General features: G+C 50.4%; 1 protein-coding gene across 1 annotated transcript in view; it reads right to left on the bottom strand.

The window, feature by feature from the left end:
- Positions 1 to 17,978, bottom strand: part of calb2a (calbindin 2a) — a 374,587-nt gene extending 356,609 nt beyond the window's left edge. The window contains exons 1-2 of the mRNA XM_041192190.1: positions 17,888 to 17,978; positions 16,948 to 17,028 (exon numbers count right to left, since the gene is read on the bottom strand). Of these exons, the coding sequence (XP_041048124.1) occupies positions 16,948 to 17,028; positions 17,888 to 17,978 (172 nt within the window). The remainder of the gene's footprint in view (positions 1 to 16,947; positions 17,029 to 17,887) is intronic.
- Between the last annotated feature and the right edge of the window lie 258 nt (positions 17,979 to 18,236).

The following is an 18,236-nucleotide window of genomic DNA, read 5'->3' as shown; positions in this document are numbered from 1 at the left end:
GAGAGAGTGTGTTTGGGTTGACTGTGTGTGTGAGTGAGAGTGTTTCTATGTTCATTGTGTGTGTGTGTGTGTGTGTGTCTGTCTGTCTTGACTTTGTGTGTGAGAGAGAGTGTGTCTTTGTTGACCGTGTCTGTGAGAGAGTGTGTGTCTCTGTACACTGTGTGTGTGTGAGAGAGACTGTGTCTGGGTTGACTGAGTGTGTGAGAGTTGTTTGTCTGTGTTGACTGTGTGTGAGAGAGAGTGTATCTGTGTTCACTGTATGTGTGTGAGAGAGCGTTTCTGTGTTCACTGTATGTGTGAGAGAATGTGTCTGGGTTGACTGAGTGTGTGAGACCGAGTGTGTCTCTGTTCACTGTGTGTGTGTGAGAATGTGTCTGTGTTGACTGTGTATGAGAGAGAGAGTGTGTCTAGGTTGACTGTGTGTGTGAGTGAGAGTGTTTCTATGTTCACTGTGTGTGTGTGTGTGTGTCTGTCTTGACTGTGTTTGAGAGAGAGAGTGTGTCTGTGTTCACTGTGTGTGTGTGAGTGTTTGTCTGTGTTGACTGTGTGTGGGAGAGAGAGTGTGTCTGGGTTGACTGTCTGTGTGAGTGAGAGTGTTTCTATGTTCACTGTGTGTGTGTGTGTGTGTGTGTGTCTGTCTTGACTGTGTGTGTGAGAGAGAGTGTGTCTTTGTTGACCGTGTCTGTGAGAGATAGTGTGTCTCTGTTCACTGTGTGTGTGAGAGTTGTTTGTCTGTGTTGACTGTGTGTGAGAGAGAGTGTATCTGTGTTGACTGTGTGTGTGTGAGAGTGTGTCTGTGTTCACTGTGTGTGTGTAAGAGAGCGTTTCTGCATTGACTGTGTGTGTGAGAGAGAGTGTGTCTGGGTTGACTGAGTGTGTGAGACCGAGTGTGTCTCTGTTCACTGTGTGTGTGTGAGAGTGTGTCTGTGTTGACTGTGTGTGAGAGAGAGAGTTTGTCTGTGTTGACTGTGTGTGTGTGAGAGTGTGTCTGTGTTGACTGTGTGTGAGAGAGAGAGTGTGTCTGGATTGACCATCTGTGTGAGTGAGAATGTTTCTATGTTCACTGTGTGTGTGTGTGTGTCTGTGTTGATTGTGTGTGTGACAGAGAGTGTGTCTCTGTTGACCGTGTCTGTGAGAGAGTGTGTGTCTCTGTTCACTGTGTGTGTGTGAGAGAGACTGTGTCTGGGTTGACTGAGTGTGTGAGAGTTGTTTGTGTGTTGACTGTGTGTGAGAGAGAGTGTATCTGTGTTGACTGTGTGTGTGTGATAGAGAGTGCGTCTGTGTTCACTGTATGTGTGTGAGAGAGCGTTTCTGTGTTCACTGTGTGTGTGAGAGAACGTGTCTGGGTTGACTGAGTGTGTGAGACCGAGTGTGTCTCTGTTCACTGTGTGTGTGTGAGAATGTGTCTGTGTTGACTGTGTGTGAGAGAGAGAGTGCGTCTGTGTTGACTGTGTGTGTGTGTGAGAGTGTGTCTGTGTTGACTGTGTGTGTGAGAAAGAGTGTGTCTCTGTTGACCATGTCTGTGAGAGAGTGTGTGTCTCTGTTCACTGTGTGTGTGAGAGAGTATGTCTGGGTTGACTGAGTGTGTGAGAGTTGTTTGTCTGTGTTGACTGTGTGTGAGTGAGAATGTATCTGTGTTGACTGTGTGTGTATGAGAGAGTGTTTCTGTGTTCACTGTGTGTGTGAGTGAGTGTGTATGTGTTGACTGTGTGTGTGAGAGAGAGTGTGTCTGGGTTGACTGTGTGTGTGTGAGCGAGAATGTTTCTATGTTCACTTTGTGTGAGAGAGTGTGTCTGTGTTCACTGTTTGTGAGAGTGAATGTGTCCGTGCTGACTGTGTGTGAGAGAGAAAGTGTCTGTCTTGACTGTGTGTGCGTGAGAGAGTGTGTCTATGTTGACTGTGTGTGCGTGAGTGTGTCTGTGTTGACTGTGTGTGTGCGTGAGAGAGTGTGTCTGTGTTGACTCTGTGTGTGTGTGAGCGAGTGTGTCTGTTGACTGTGTGTGTGTGTGAGCGAGTGTGTCTGTGTTGACTGTGTATGTGTGAGCGAATGTGTCTGTGTTGACTGTGTGTGTGTGTGTGTGTGAGCGAGTGTGTCTATGTTCACTCTGTGTGTGAGAGTGTGTCTGTGTTGACTGTGTGTGTGAGAGAGTGTGTCTGTGTTTACTATGTGTGTGTCCGAGAGACTGTCTCGGTTGACTGTGTGTGTGAGAGAGAGTGTGTCTGTGTTGACTGTTGTGTGAGTGAGTCTCTCTGTGTTGACTCCGTGTGTGTGAGAGAGTGCGTCTCCGTCCACTGTGTGTGAGAGAGATTGTGTCTGTGTTGACTGTGAGTTGTGTGTCTGTGTTGACTATGTGTGTGTGAGCGAGTGTGTCTGTGTTGATTGTGTGTGTGTGTGAGCGAGTGTGTCCGTGTTCACTGTGTGTGTGTGTGAGCGAGTGTGTCTGTGTTGACTGTGTGTGTGTGTGAGCGAGTGTGTCTGTGTTGACTGTGTGTGTGTGTGAGCGAGTGTATCTGTGTTGACTGTGTGTGTGCGTGAGCAATTGTGTCTGTGTTGACTGTGTGTGTGAGCGACTGTGTCTGTGTTGACTGTGTGTGTGTGAGAGAGTGTTTGTGTTGACTGCGGGCAGGATTTTCGGGTCGGTGGTCGGCTGTGATCAGTGGGACCGGGAGCAGCCGGGAAATGGGCCATCGCCCACAATCTGCCCCCGAACGAGATTTTCACGCTGGCTGGTCAACTAACGGCTCAGCGCTGCCGTGGTAGGAATGGGAGGAGGTTGAGTGCTGAAGTCAGAGGTTGCGGGGTAGCATGGAATGAAAGCTCCCCAAAGGCAGAGAGTTGCCTCATGGAGCTGAAGAATTTAAATTCAGTAAATAGATTTTAAAATGCCCACACATCAGAATGCGTCACCTAAACATACTGATGCTGAAATTTGTGTCCAAACTATTTTGATCTTTTCTTAAGTTAATCTTGGAAATCTCATCCCGCCCTTGGATGTGTTTTCCTAAAAAATGCCAAGGCCGCCTGGCCGATTTGCCCGCCCACCAACCGTAACATTGGATGGGCAGCAAAAAATCCCAGTTAATTGCGCCATTAATCGGCTTAATAGCCTTTTAATTGTCAACAGGCGCGCTGCCAACTCTCACACGCGCTCGCCGACCAAAATATCGCGTGAGTACGTGATGGCGTCAGGAAGCTCACCCGATGTCATCGCACGCTGTTTTACACCTGAGCATATCGGGCACTTGCCCACAAGCCGAGTGAAAAATTCTGGCCTGTATGTGAGAGAGAGAGAGAGAGAGCGAGAGAGTGTGTTTGTGTGTCTGTGTGCGTGGGACTGTGTGTGCATGTACCTGTGTGTGTGTATGTTCACTGTGTCTGTGTGTGTGTATGTGAGTGTGTGTGCAAGTGTGTGTGTTCACTGTGTGTGTACATAAGTGCATGTGAGTGTGTGTGCGCATGTTTGTGTGTGTAAGTTCAAGTTTGTGTCTGTTCACTGTGTGTGTGATCATTGTATGTGTGTGATCATTGTATGTGTGTGTGTGAGTGTGTGTGAATTCACTGTGTGTGTAAGTGTGTGCAAGTGTGTCTGTGTGTGTGTGCGCATGCGCAAGTATGTGTGTATGCAAATGTGTGTAGACTGATGGGGTGGTAATTGGCTGGGTTGGATTTGTCCTGCTTTTTGTGTACAGGACATACCTGAGCAATTTTCCACAGAGCCGGGTAGATGCCAGTGTTGTAGCTGTACTGGAACAACTTGGCTAGGGGAACGGCAAGTTCTGAAGCACAAATCTTCAGTATTACACCTGGAATATTGTCAGGGCCCATAGCCTTTGTAGTATCCAGTACCTTCAGCCGTTTCTTGATATCACATGGAGTGAATCAAATTGGCTGAAGACTGGCATCTGAGATGCTGGGGACCTCCAGAGGAGGCCGAGATGGATCATCCACTTGGCACTTCTGGCTGAAGATTGTAGCAGATGCTTCAGCCTTATCTTTTGTACTAATGTGCTGGGCTCCCTCATCATTGAGGATGGGGATATTTGTAGAACCTCCTCCTCCAGTGTTTGTGTGTGTGTGTTTTTGGATGTGTGTATTGACTGTGTGTGTGTTTATGTGTGTGTTCATTGTGTGTGTGTTCACTGTTAGTGAGTTCATTTTGTGTTCACTGAGAGTGTGAGCGTGTGTTCATTGTGTGTGTTCACTGTGAGTGTGAGCATGTACCTGTGTTGTTTTTAATTCTTTTTAATTCTTTTCAGCTTAACTACTTTATTTATGGGACAGCTTCCACCTCTTCAGCTTATGGGATGGGACTGAGCAGGCATCCCAGTGCTAGACAGATGCTTGAATGTTATGGTGCTACAATGTGTTGCGTGCAGGCTGTAAATAAACTCCTCAGTGATACAAACTACACTGTCTTTTCCTTTGCTTTCTTACCATACCAGAGAAAACCATAAGGTAATGAGCGTATCTCTGACGAAAGAGCTGAAATAAATCTGTCTTTTATCTTTCAGATGTTAACTGAGCTGCTGAGTCTTTGCAGCATTCAACACTGTTCCCTTTATCTCCGCTGCTTCCTGATTCATTGTTTAAGCTATGACAAGAATACTTTCAGAGGTAATACTGCACTGTTTCATATCTTAGCAGAGTACAGCTAAACCTTGGACTGTTTAATTCATTTCCAACAAGCCAGAAATGCCCTGGCAATATTCCCTTGCTCATTCTGTTCCACCAGGCACCCAAACAACGTTACTGCTGAACGTCTGACATCGGTTTAAGAGCCATTACACAATTTCTCCGTTCAGCCTTCAGCTGCTCACACTCTGGCCTTCAATTTGGGAAGATCACCGGAGCTCTCCCTGACTCATGGCCACTTCGATCACATTCACTCCTAAGTTGGTGATTCTCAAGGGAACCGGTCACATTCTCATGGATGGAGCGTGTCAGTCTGGATCTTAGGGGAGGGGAGGGGTGTCAGTCTGGATCTCGGGGGAGGGGAGGGGTGTCAGTCTGGATCTCGGGGGAGGGGAGGGGTGTCAGTCTGGATCTCGGGAGAGGGGAGGGGTGTCAGTCTGGATCTCGGGGGAGGGGAGGGGTGTCAGTCTGGATCATGGGAGAGGGGAGGGGGTGTCAGTCTGGGTCTTGGGGAGGGGGTGTCAGTCTGGGTCACAGGGGAGGGGTGTCAGTCTGGACCTCGGGGGAGAGGAGGGGGTGTCAGCCTGGGTCTTGGGGAGGGGAGGGGGTGTCAGTCTGGGTCACAGGGGAGGGGAGGGGGTGTCAGTCTGGGTCACAGGGGAGGGGAGGGGGTGTCAGTCTGGGTCTCTGGAGAGGGGGAGGGGGTGTCAGTCTGGGTCTCAGGGGAGGGGTGTCAGTCTGGGTTTCAGGGGAGGGGAGGGGTGTCAGTCTGGGTCACAGGGGAGGGGGTGTCAGTCTGGGTCTCAGGGGAGGGGGAGGGGGTGTCAGTCTGGGTCTCAGGGGAGGGGAGGGGGTGTCAGTCTGTGTCACAGGGGAGGGGGAGGGGGTGTCAGTCTGGGTCTCAGGGGAGGGGAGGGGTGTCAGTCTGGATCTCTGGAGAGGGGGTGTCAGTCTGGATCTCAGGGGAGGGGGAGGGGGTGTCAGTCTGGGTCTCAGGGGAGGGGAGGGTGTGTCAGTCTGGGTCTCAGGGGAGGGGAGGGGAGGGGTGTCAGTCTGGGTCTCTGGAGAGGGGGAGGGGTTGTCAATCTGGGTCACAGGGGAGGGGGAGGGGTTGTCAGTCTGGGTCACAGGGGAGGGGGAGGGGTTGTCAGTTGGGTCACAGGGGAGGGGAGGGGAGGGATGTCAGTCTGGGTCTCTGGAGAGGGGGAGGGGTTGTCAGTCTGGGTGCTGAGGGGGTGGAGACGGGGAGGGTGTCAGTCTGGATGCTGGAGGGGGAAGGGGTGGGGAGGTTGTCAGTCTGGGTTCTGGAGGGGGGGTGCGTGGAGGGTGTCAGTCTGGGTGCTGGAGGGGGGGCAGGGAGGGTGTCAGTCTGGGTGCTGGAGGGGGTGTGGGGAGGGTGTCAGTCTGGGTGCTGGAGGGGGGGCAGGGAGGGTGTCAGTCTGGGTGCTGGAGGGGGGGAGCGGGGAGGGTGTCAGTCTGGGTGCTGGAGGGGGGGAGCGGGGAGGGTGTCAGTCTGGGTGCTGGAGGGGGGGCAGGGAGGGTGTCAGTCTGGGTGCTGGAGGGGGGGCAGGGAGGGTGTCAGTCTGGGTGCTGGAGGGGGTGTGGGGAGGGTGTCAGTCTGGGTGCTGGAGGGGGTGTGGGGAGGGTGTCAGTCTGGGTGCTGGAGGGGGGTGCGGGAAGGATGTCAGTCTGGGTGCTAGAGGGGGTGCAGGGAGGGTGTCAGTCTGGGTGCTGGAGGGGGTGTGGGGAGGGTGTCAGTCTGGGTGCTGGAGGGGGTGCAGGGAGGGTGTCAGTCTGGGTGCTGGAGGGGGTGTGGGGAGGGTGTCAGTCTGGGTGCTGGAGGGGGGTGCGGGAAGGATGTCAGTCTGGGTGCTAGAGGGGGTGCAGGGAGGGTGTCAGTCTGGGTGCTGGAGGGGGTGTGGGGAGGGTGTCAGTCTGGGTGCTGGAGGGGGGTGCGGGAAGGATGTCAGTCTGGGTGCTAGAGGGGGTGCAGGGAGGGTGTCAGTCTGGGTGCTGGAGGGGGTGTGGGGAGGGTGTCAGTCTGGGTGCTGGAGGGGGGTGCGGGAAGGATGTCAGTCTGGGTGCTAGAGGGGGTGCAGGGAGGGTGTCAGTCTGGGTGCTGGAGGGGGTGTGGGGAGGGTGTCAGTCTGGGTGCTGGAGGGGGGTGCGGGAAGGATGTCAGTCTGGGTGCTAGAGGGGGTGCAGGGAGGGTGTCAGTCTGGGTGCTGGAGGGGGGTGTGGGGAGGATGTCAGTCTGGGTGCTGGAGGGGGGTGTGGGGAGGATGTCAGTCTGGGTGCTGGAGGGGGGTGTGGGGAGGATGTCAGTCTGGGTGCTGGAGGGGGGCAGAGAGGGTGTCAGTCTGGGTGCTGGAGGGGGGGCAGGGAGGGTGTCAGTCTGGGTGCTGGAGGGGGGTGTGGGGAGGATGTCAGTCTGGGTGCTGGAGGGGGGGCAGGGAGGGTGTCAGTCTGGGTGCTGGAGGGGGGGCAGGGAGGGTGTCAGTCTGGGTGCTGGAGGGGGGGTGCGGGGAGGGTGACAGTCTGGGTGCTGGAGGGTGGGTTGTGGGGAGTGTGTCAGTCTGGGTGCTGGAGGGGGGGCAGGGAGGGTGTCAGTCTGGGTGCTGGAGGGGGGGCAGGGAGGGTGTCAGTCTGGGTGCTGGAGGGGGGGTGCGGGGAGGGTGACAGTCTGGGTGCTGGAGGGTGGGTTGTGGGGAGTGTGTCAGTCTGGGTGCTGGAAGGGGAGGGGGTGCGGGTAGGGTGTCAAGCTGGGTTCTGGAGGGGGGCTGCCTGGAGGGTGTCAATCTGGGTGCTGGAAGGGGGGGCAGGGAGGGTGACAGTCTGGGTGCTGGAAGCGGGGAGTGGGGTGGGAGGGGGCAGGGAAGGTGTCAGACTGGATGCTGGAGGGGGAAGGGGCGGGAGGTTGCCAATCTGGGTTCTGGAGGGGGGGTGTGGGGAGGGTGACAGTCTGGGTGCTGGAAGGGGAGGGGGTGTGGGTAGGGTGTCAAGCTGGGTGCTGGAGGGTGGGTTGTGGGGAGTGTGACAGTCTGGGTGCTGGAGGGTGGGTTGTGGGGAGTGTGACAGTTTGGGTGCTGGAGGGGGGGCAGGGAGGGTGTCAGTCTGGGTGCTGGAGGGGGTGCGGGGAGGGTGTCAGTCTGGGTGCTGGAGGGGGTGCGGGGAGGGTGTCAGTCTGGGTGCTGGAGGGGGGGCAGGGAGGGTGTCAGTCTGGGTGCTGGAGGGGGTGCGGGGAGGGTGTCAGTCTGGGTTCTGGAGGGGGGTGCGGGGAGGGTGTCAGTCTGGGTGCTGGAGGGGGGGCAGGGAGGGTGACAGTCTGGGTGCTGGAAGCGGGGAGCGGGGTGGGAGGGGGCAGGGAGGGTGTCAGTCTGGGTTCTGGAGGGGTGGTGTGGGGAGGGTGTCAATCTGGGTTCTGGAGGGGTGGTGTGGGGAGGGTGTCAGTCTGGGTTCTGGAGGGGGGTGCGGGGAGGGTGTCAGTCTGGGTGCTGGAGGGGGGGCAGGGAGGGTGACAGTCTGGGTGCTGGAAGCGGGGAGCGGGGTGGGAGGGGGCAGGGAGGGTGTCAGTCTGGGTTCTGGAGGGGTGGTGTGGGGAGGGTGTCAGTCTGGGTGCTGGAGGGGGTGCGGGGAGGGTGTCAGTCTGGGTGCTGGAAGGGGGTGCGTGGAGGGTGTCAGTTTGGGTGCTGGAGGGGGTGCGGGGAGGGTGTCAGTCTGGGTGCTGGAGGAGGGGAGCAGGGAGGGTGTCAGTCTGGGTGCTGGAGGGGGCTACGGGGAGGGTGTCAGTCTGGGTCACAAGCTGGGCTCTCAATGAGGGAAAGCTGCTGGTATCTTATTCTTGGATGCCTATTGATCCTGTTGGTGGCAGGAGTCCGGAGGGAGTTGATGACTGCATGCCGATTATAGAGGGGTAGCTCATCCCGATCGCAGAGTGCAATCCGGGTGGGAGGGGGATCGAGAAGCTTCCATTCCAATTTTTTGGGAGAAGCTAGTTCCTCTGTGGAAGGGGACTGTCAATCTGAATGTGCCATCTCCAAGTCTGACTTTTAAGGCCGATCAGTTTTATAACATTCTTTTTAATTCATTTACGTGATGTGGGCTTCACTGGCTGGGCCAGCATTTATTGCCCATCCCTAATCGCCCTTGAGAAGGTGGTGGTGAACTGCCATTTTGAACTGCTGCAGTCCATGTGGTGTAGGTACACCCACAGTGATGTTAGGAAGGGAGTTCCAGGATTTTGACCCAGTGACAGTGAAGGATATATTTCCAAGTCAGGTTGGTGAGTGGCTTGGAGGGAAACTTCCAGGTAGTGGTGTTCCCATGTGTCCGCTGCCCTTATCCTTCTCGATGGTAGTGGTCATGGATTTGGAAGGTGCTGATTAAGGAGCCTTGGTGAATTCCTGCAGCACATCTTGTAGATGGTACACACTGCTGCTACTATGCGTCATTAGGGGAGTGAGTGAATGTTTGAGGATGTGATGCCAATCCAGCAGGCTGCTTTGTCCTGGATGGTGTCAAGCTTCTTGAGTGTTGTAGGAGCTACACTCATCCAGGCAAGTGGGGATTATTCCATCACACTCCTGACTTGTGCCTTGTAGATGGTGGACAGGCTTTGGGGAGTCAGGAGGCGAGTTACTCACTGCATGATTCCTAGCCTCTGACCTGCTGTTGTAGCCACAGGATTTACATGGCTAATCCAGTTCAGTTTCTGGTCAATGGTAACCCCCAGGATGTTGATAGTGGGAGATTCAGTGATGGTAATGCCATTGAATGTCAAGGAGTGATGGTTAGATTCTCTCTTGTTGCAGATGGTCGTTGCCCGGCACTTGTGTGGCATGAATGTTACTTGCCACTTGCCAGCCCAAGCCTGGATATTGTCCAGGTCTTGCTGCATTTGGACATGGACTGTTTCAGTATCTGAAGAGTCACGAGTGGAGCTGAACATTGTGCAATCATCAGCGAACATCCCCACTTCTGACCTTATGATGAAAGGAAGGTCATTGCTGAAGTAGGCCAAGGACACTACACTGAGAAACTCCTGCAGTGATGTCCTGGAGCTGAGATAACTGACTTCCAACAACCACAACATCTTCATTTGCAATAGGTATGACTCAACCAGTGGAGTGTTTTCCCCGTGTTTCCATTGACTCCAGTTTTGCTAGTGATGCCACACTCGAGCAAATGCTGCCTTGATGTCACGGGCAGTCACTCTCACCTCACCTCTGGAGTTCAGCTCTTTTGACCATGTTTGGTCCAAGGCTGTAATGAGGTTATCTAACCTCTGAAATTTTGTGTGTACTACCAAGATCATTCAATTTTTTTTGAATGGGGGCTTTTATAGGTTGAGGGAAGTGGTGGAGGCCGCTGATTTCAGTCTGTTTTTTTAATCAGGTGGGCTACTAGTTCTATTCTGAATTTTTTTAGGCAGGGGGCTACCTGTGTCATTTTGTTTTTGATGGGGTTGCTAGGGTTCTAAAATCCAGCCCTTGAGACCCTGGAGTTGAGACGAATACTTGGGTGGCGGGGTGGTGAGGGGGGGATGGGGGTGGGATGTTGGGTGGTAATTCTTATCTAACCAGCCAGCTGGGAAACTGACGGGATTAGGTGATTTGACACCATGTTCAATATTATAGTCTGCTGACTGCAATGAGTACACTCAGATAGAATGTATAATCCACCATTTACCCGGGACTCTCAGTTTCCCCTCGTGGGTTAAGTTAAAATTCCCTCAATAAGAGGTGGAATTTTGACCAAGTCATAAGCACCATCCTCACATGAGTTTAACCCTCATTCAGAGCAAAATGAAAAGAAATTATTTCCCTGTACTACCCTACCAAACCAGACCTCATCATCCCTGTTATTCTCAAAGACTCGTCTCTTTATCTCTCTTTCTCTAGTTTTATAATCTCAAATATTACAATGTTGGCCAACAAAAAAATTCATTTAATTAGAGACAAAAACATGGACTAACGTCCTCAGGTACCTCCCAGAGAAGAAAAGCAAAGTGAGGTGAGGCGATTGAGTGCTTCATCAGAAGATTGGTGTTTGCGAAGCCTTGGGAAGGAGAAAGGGGCAAAAGTTTGGGGAAGTTTAATCTCAGAGTTGACAAAGGTATAGGTAAGGATTTCAGCAGTGCTGGGGGGTGGGGGGGGGTGGGGTGGGGTTAGTGTAGGTGTGAAGGCAGGCAATAGGAAGGCGGAGGATTATTGGATGGAATATTGGGTTTGCAGCTTGGGTTGAGGTAATGCTGAGGACATGGAGCGTTTAACCTTGAACAGAGTCTGTGAGAGGACTGAATCAATTGCAGGGATGTGGAGTTTTTGGTGAGGAATCATGGCTTCCATCTTCTCAATGTTCAACAGGATAAACTTTTGGCTCCTCCATGGCTTAATGTCAGGAAGTCTGTCAAACAGTGGGTCACAAGGTCAGGGGAGTTGTAGAGGGGTAAAGCAGGGTGTCATCAGCATAGCACATGTCTATAGATGATGCCTTTGAAAAGCAAGAAAAGGGGAGGGCCATGATGGATCCCTGACAAAACCCAGATGATTGTATGGGAGGTGGAGGAGAAGCTACTCCTGGAGACACTCTGACTATGTTTGAGAGAGGTAGGAGTGGAGCCAGACAAGTGAAGTCTTAGAGAGATGGACCATGGAGCTGATGAAGGAAGATGATGTGATCTGTGGAGGTATCACAGAAGGTGACTACTTGCAGTCACAGGATATGGGAAACCTAAAAGAACTAGATTTTAAAATGAAATATTTTCTACTTGGCCTCTGGGTCAATTTTAATAAATTAGGAACATAGGGTTAGGTCATTCAGCCTCCCCACAAACAATTCAATGTGATCATGGCTGACTTGTATCTTGACTCCATCCACCCTCCTTGGCTCTACCCTTGACTCTATTGATCTCAGATTTAAAATAGCTAATTGAGCTACAGCATCTACTGCTGCTTGTGGGAGTAAATTCCACACTTCTCCCACCTTTTGCGTAAAGAAGTATTTCCTTCCTCCTAAATGCTTGGCTCTGATATTATTTAATCTCCTCTCATACTCTAATCCCTGGAACAGTGACATAATTCCAGTGACTCTGCATTACAATCTGCCCAACGTCAATATATCTTTTCTAAGCTCTGTTGTGCAGAACGGTACACATTATTCCATATGTGGTCTAACTGGGGCGTTGTATTTTCACTGGCAGCAACAGAAGCCTCAAACTCAAGCCACAATCCCACATGTATATAAAAGCAAAATATTGCAGATGCTGGAAATCTGAAATAAAAACAGGAAATGTTGGAAAAAACTCAGCAGGTCTGGCAGCACCTGTGGAGAGAGAAACAGAGTTAACGTTTCGAGTCCATATGACTCTTCCTCAGAGCTCAAGAGAGGTCGAAATGTGATGGGTTTTATACTGTAGAAGAGAAGGGGTGGAGCAAAATAAAAGGTCAGGGATAGATGGGAGCTCAGGAGAGATTTGATAAAGATGTCATGACACAGACCAAGGGAGTGGTGATGATATTGTTAAAGACTAAGGAAGGTGCTAATAGTAGCATAAAGGTCAAATGTGTTAATAGAACAAGGGTCAGTGCTCTCTGAAAGCAAAATTACAGACTGGCCCTGTTGGGGGGAGGGGTTTGGGGGAAAAAAAAGGAAAGAAAGAAAGATGAACAAAATGGAGGAGAGAGTTCATGGACTGAAATTGTTGAACTCAATGTTATGTCCGGAAGGCTGTAAAGTGCTTAGTCAGAAGATGAGGTGCTGTTTCTCCAGTTTGCGTTGAGCTTCACTGGAACATTGCAGCAGGCCAAGGACGGACATGTGGGCATGAGAGCAGGGTGGAGTGTTGAAATGGCAAGCGACAGGAATTGGGGTTATGCTTGCGGACTGAGTGAAGGTGTTCCGCAAAGCGGTCACCCAGTCTGCATTTAGTCTCCCCTGTGTAGAGTGGAGACTGTGTTGGGAGCAGCAATCCAACAGTCGCACCCTCTATTCTGCTCCCTTACTCTCCGCAGAAGGTGGAAAACCTGCCAAACTCCTGTAATGCTGCTCACTGTGCTCCAGTACACTGATGATCATTACCTCTGTGTCACCTCTGGTTCCCAATCGCCCCATCAGGTGACAGGGGGAAGCCCTACATCTCTACATCTTCACATTGCAATTTAACCCAGCAAAGGATTTATAGGAAGTGAAAAAAAACATCGCTTCACGGCCCCATTCACCTGCCACAAACTCAAAAGCAGACAGCATCAAAAAGCCTTTGTTTGCATCATTATGAAATTAGAGGGATGCAGACTTTTCTAGAGCATTGCAGATTATATGCCAGAGCAACGTACAAATATTGCTGAGAAAAACAGACAAAGCTGTTGAAGCTTTTTGTCTGGCATTTGTCAGGACAGAATTCGCAAGAATACCAATCGTAAAGGGAACAACAATTTATTCTGCATGAGAAGAGAGTGCTGATTTGTTGTCAAGTGGACTCTGATTGGTAAAGCCATGGAGAATGCACCAGGGAGAAGTTAACTGCTAAGCTTTTGTTTAAATTCAAACCAAGCAGGTCAACTCTGATTGGTCAAGGCATTTGCATGGGGAATGAACCTGGGGATGGCTGTCACCCAAACAGTTGTTCATCGGAAAAAGGTGCAATATGTGGACATGCTCATTCTGTCTGCAAAGTTGATCAAATACGTCATGCTATAAGTGAAACTAGGGAGACACACTGAATCCCATTACTGCCGATGCTCATTCAGTATCCTGACAATTACATATTCTTTTTTTCTGTTTTTTCTCACTCGTCTCTCAAGTGCGATGATTCTTAACAACAACAGCAACTTCTAATGATATAGAGACTTTAATGTAGTAAAATGGACCAAGGCACTTCAAAAGAATGTTATAAATCAAAATTTGCCAAGGAGTTATCAGCACAGATGACTAAAAGCTTGGTCAGAGGTAGGTTTTTGGAGTGTCTTAAAAGAGGAAAGAGAGGTAGAGAGGTGGAGAGATTTAAAGAGAGAACTCCAGAGTGTAGGGCCTTGGCAGCTGAAGTCATGGCAACCAGTGGTGGAGTGATTAAGATCAAAGATGCTTAAGAAGCCAAGATTATAGGAGCGCATTTATCTCGGTGGGTTCTGGGGCTGGAGGAGATTCCAAAAGTAAGGAGGGAAAAAGCCCTGGAGAGATCTGAAAATGAGGATGAGAAGTTTAAAGCCAAGATGTTTTTTGACTGGGAGCCAGTGAACACAGAGGTGATGGGTGAACAGGACTTGGTGTGGGTTAGGACACAGGTAGCAGAGTTTTTGATGACCTCAAGTTTACCGAGGGTAGAATGTTGGAGAACACCCAGGAGTGCATTGGAATAGTCGAGTCCAGAGTTAACAAAGACATTAATGACTCCGCAGAGAGTAAGGGGCCAGAATAGAGGTTGCGGTTGTGGCTTGAGTTTGAGGCTCCCATTGCTGCCAATGAACATACAAAGCCCTGGTTAGTCCACATCTGGAATAATGTATCCTGTTCTGGGCAGAGTGCAGAGCCGATTCATTGGAATTACATCAGTGTTTCAGAAATTAGATTACAAGAGGAGATTAAATTATATCAGAGCCAAGCTATTTGGGAGGAAGGTAGGAAATGCTTCTTCTCTCTGCAAAGAGAGGGAGCAGCAACAGGTGAGCTGAGATGGAGTGAAGTCGGGCGATGGAAGTAGGTAGTCAAGTGTTGGCACAAATATGAGGTCAGAAGTTCACCTCGGGGTCAAGCATGACACCAAAGTTGCGAACAGTCTGGTTCAACCTTGGAGAGCTGTTATGGAGAGGGCTGGAGTTTGTGACCAGGGAACAGGGGTGGTGGCCAGGATCGAAGACAATTTCTTCAGTCCACGCAATATTTCTCGTAGGACGATATGAAACATACAAAAAATGATGAACAGGAAAAGACCATCTGCCCCATTCAGTCAGTCCCACACAATTGTGGTACCTTGTGAATTTACAATATCCACACACTAACCCCACCACCCCACCCCCAAACCAGATCCCCTGGGTCAGGTGAAAAACTGGCTAAAAATTTGAGTCAATTTGGTGGAAAGAATCTTAGAAATTCCCTCTGACACTGTTAGGTGAAACTGGAAATGACTCTTTGCTGACCCTTCTATATCTTTTCCTGGTCATCGTTCCTCACTTTCGAGCCCAGGCATTGAACTCTGACAGTCAATCAACGATGCAATGCATCATAGTTGAGCTTTATCTTCATTCAAATGCAAGCACATCCACTTCAGACAGGGGTGTCACTAGATTGGCTGCTTCATGCCCTGCCCTCTCTTCACCTCCCCACCCCCAATGCATCTGAGGGGCACTGAGACCAATTGTTGTAACCTTTCTGCTTCCCCACCTGAGAATACCCAACCCAGAGGAGACCAGGTGCTGCTTTTACTAACTGAGTCACTAGGGCAACTTGCCAGATTCCGTTACTCACTATTAGTCAATTTGAGAATGATTTTGAAACTCAGTCTCATTCCACCTGAGGAACCCACTGAGCTCCAGTTCAGGCAAAGTGATGAAGCAGGTGAGCCTGCTGACTGAGTGGGTTGGCCCGGTTGATTGAGGAGGGGGCCCTGCTGACCGGGGAGGTGGGTCTCTCCTGATGGAGTGGAGGGGGGTGTTTGCTGATTGTGGGGTGGACTTTGCTGATGTACTCATAGGAATGTAAGACTTAGAAGCAGAAATAGGCCATTCAGCCCTTTGAGCCTGCTCCACCATTCAAAATGATCATGGCTGATCTGGTTGTGGTCTCAGCTCCATTTTTCTGTTTGCCCCTCCCCCCCCCCATAACCCTTGACTCCCTTGTCTATCAAAAATCTATCTAACTCAGCCTTGATTAAATTTAAAGACCCAGCCTCCACTACCTTCTGGGGAAGAGAATTCCACACTCTCATGACCCTCTGAGAGAAAAAAAAATTCTCCTCGCCTCGGTCTTATTCTTAAACTACATCCCTGAGTTCTAGTCTCCCCCACAAGAGGAAACATCCTGCTGGTATTCCTACCCTTTCTAGTCCCCTCAGGATCTTTCATGTTAAAATACTCCTCACCATTTGGTGGAATCAGTGTTTAGAAACTCTGATCTCCCCCCAGAACCCAAAGATCAATGACTGCAGCTGAGGACTCGAGTGTTAAATGACTTTTCCTTCAGCCAAACTGACAAACCCGCTGTCAGTTTTGCTGCTTTCATTTCTCCCATTATCCATTTTTTAGATTTGTATTAATACCTGTCGTCAGAACAAGGTTCCTTTCCCTTCACATCAATCTCATCGATTTCTGAAGAAGGTGGCTTGAGCTCGTTATCGGTTTCTTTTTTCTCCATCTGGCTATCCCTCTCACTCTCTCTCTCTCTCTTTCCTTCTGTCACTCTCAATATCTGTCTCTAACCAGCTATTTGTCAATCTGCCAGGATGCCTCTCTCTCTGTCTTTCTCTCTCTTTCTATCTTTCTCACCCACTCACTCATGCTCTCACTTGCCACAGCCTGTCTCTTGCTCTCTCTCTGTCTTTTACTCTCGGATTTTTAAGTGTCTCTCTGTCTTCCTATCTGTCTGTTTTCTCACTGCCTGTTAGTCTCTTTCTCAGTATCTTGGTTTTGTCTGCCTTTTGCGACCTGTCCCTCTCACTTTGTCACTGTATCTCCCTCTCTCAATGTCTTACAGTCTCTCACTCTGTCTCTTTACTTGTTTGACCGTATTTCCCACTCTCTGTTGGTCTGTCTCTCTCTGTCCTTCATTCTCTCTCTGTTTCTCTGTTTTACCTTTGACGTGTCTGTCCGTCCCGAACATTATTCATTCTTTTTCTCCCTGTTCTTGTCTCAGTTTTAGCTGTCCCGCCCTCTCTGTCTTTCTCTCCCTCTGTCTGATGACTTATATGTTCTTCATCCCTCTTTCCCTTCCTGCCTTTCCTTCCCAGTCTCTCCCTGACTGCATTTCCATCTCCCTCGCTATTCCTCTGTCCGCTCTGTGTGTGTGTGTGTGTGTGTGTGTGGTGGTGGGGGCGGTTCTGGCCCCACTGCCTTAAGTTTCTATTTTTTCCGGTCTCTTGTCTATCTCTCTGTGCCAGCCCCTCATCCAGTCCCCCTCTGTGTCTGAAACATTCTGCAGAAAGCAATCAGGACCCTGTCGTTGAAGCGAGCCAGCATCAATCAGCTTTAACCCGATGGCCCAGCCTCCGCCAAACCTCATGTGTCAAAGTGGGAGCTGGTGCTGATGGATCTGTTACATATTCACAGCTCCGACTGATAAATGCACGGGTCCCCCGCCACTTGCTCTGGGTCTGAACAGCTCACTCACCACACCCGATCCTCTCCTTACTCGCTGCAGCTCCCGGATGAAGTTTTCCAGTTCTTTCCCTTCGATATAACCATTACCTGAACATGAGACAGGCAAAAGAATGTGCGGGTTAGCAAAGCAATCGCAAACATATCCATATTCACTGGGAATCGGCCAGGCGAGGGGCTGCAAACATCCTCTTAATATTAAACAAACAGCACAATTGTTACACCCTGGGGACAAGGTGATTTTGGGGGGTGGAGGAGGGGGGTGAAGCGGCGGGGGGGTGGGGGGGGGGGGTCTCATTTTAACATCTCCACAATTCTGGAGACCTCCAGAGCAATTGCAGAATTTGCACCTCCTCCCTCTGGGAAACGGATTCACTGCTTCTAACAAGGACTTGTTGAAATGAGGAATGTAACTGCAGCTCAAAGTCAGCCCCCCTCACCGCCACCACCTTTCTACCCTTTACTAGATGCAGCCCCCACCCCCGCCCAACCTCAGCAACTCCAGCAAGGCAATCAATCCACACCTTGCAAAGTTGTTGTAAACTTGTGTTTCTTTCTGTGTTTTTAAAAACAAGAATCAGAGGCTCGTCATTGAAGTGTAGCTAAGGACCCCCAAATACTCGGCAGGTGAATCGCGCCCGTTTTATCTGCTCACTTATTATTCACTGAGCTATCGGGAGATCCAGGGCCAATCTCCTGATCCTGCGAGCACCAGTTTTCATGTCCCTAAGCTTCCTAAACACACATTGCAATCAAATTCTTTGCTCTAAGCTCAAACATATACTGCCTTTCAATCATGGGAGGGCTGTAAGATATACAGGAGGTTAGATAATAAAAATGCTTCACTTTTCCCCACCAATTTCCCAAATAAATGTTATAATGAAATAGCCTTTTTAAAAAAAAATGCATTTTTAATTTATTTTTTTTTAAATGTTTATATTGAACTTACCATCCGCATCAAAATGTTTCCAGATTTCCAGGAATTGGGAGGCGGTGAGTTCAGCCAGGTTCAGGTAAGGAGGTTGCTGCTTGTCAGCCATCCTGTCCCCACTACCACTGTTAAGTAAGATTCTTCTTTGAGAACTGCTCAGTACCTGCGGCTGGGCGCTGGCTTTTTATCCCTTCGGAGCTGCAGTCCTTCCACAGGCCTGCAGGGGCCGCCCTGCGTTCAGTACTAGCGACCTGGGAGTTGTAGTCCCTTCTACTCTGACTGGCCCCTTTGAGAAAGATGCTAGACTGTTGCTGTCAGATGCATCCCAGCTTCTTCAGCACGGACTGTGTGGAGACAGGCTCCCAGT

This window comes from Carcharodon carcharias, chromosome 7 (genome assembly GCF_017639515.1).
Source record: "Carcharodon carcharias isolate sCarCar2 chromosome 7, sCarCar2.pri, whole genome shotgun sequence".
NCBI classification, from domain to species: Eukaryota; Metazoa; Chordata; class Chondrichthyes; order Lamniformes; family Lamnidae; genus Carcharodon; species Carcharodon carcharias.
Note: the sequence above shows the minus strand (reverse complement) of the source record. Positions and strands in the feature narration are given on the sequence as shown.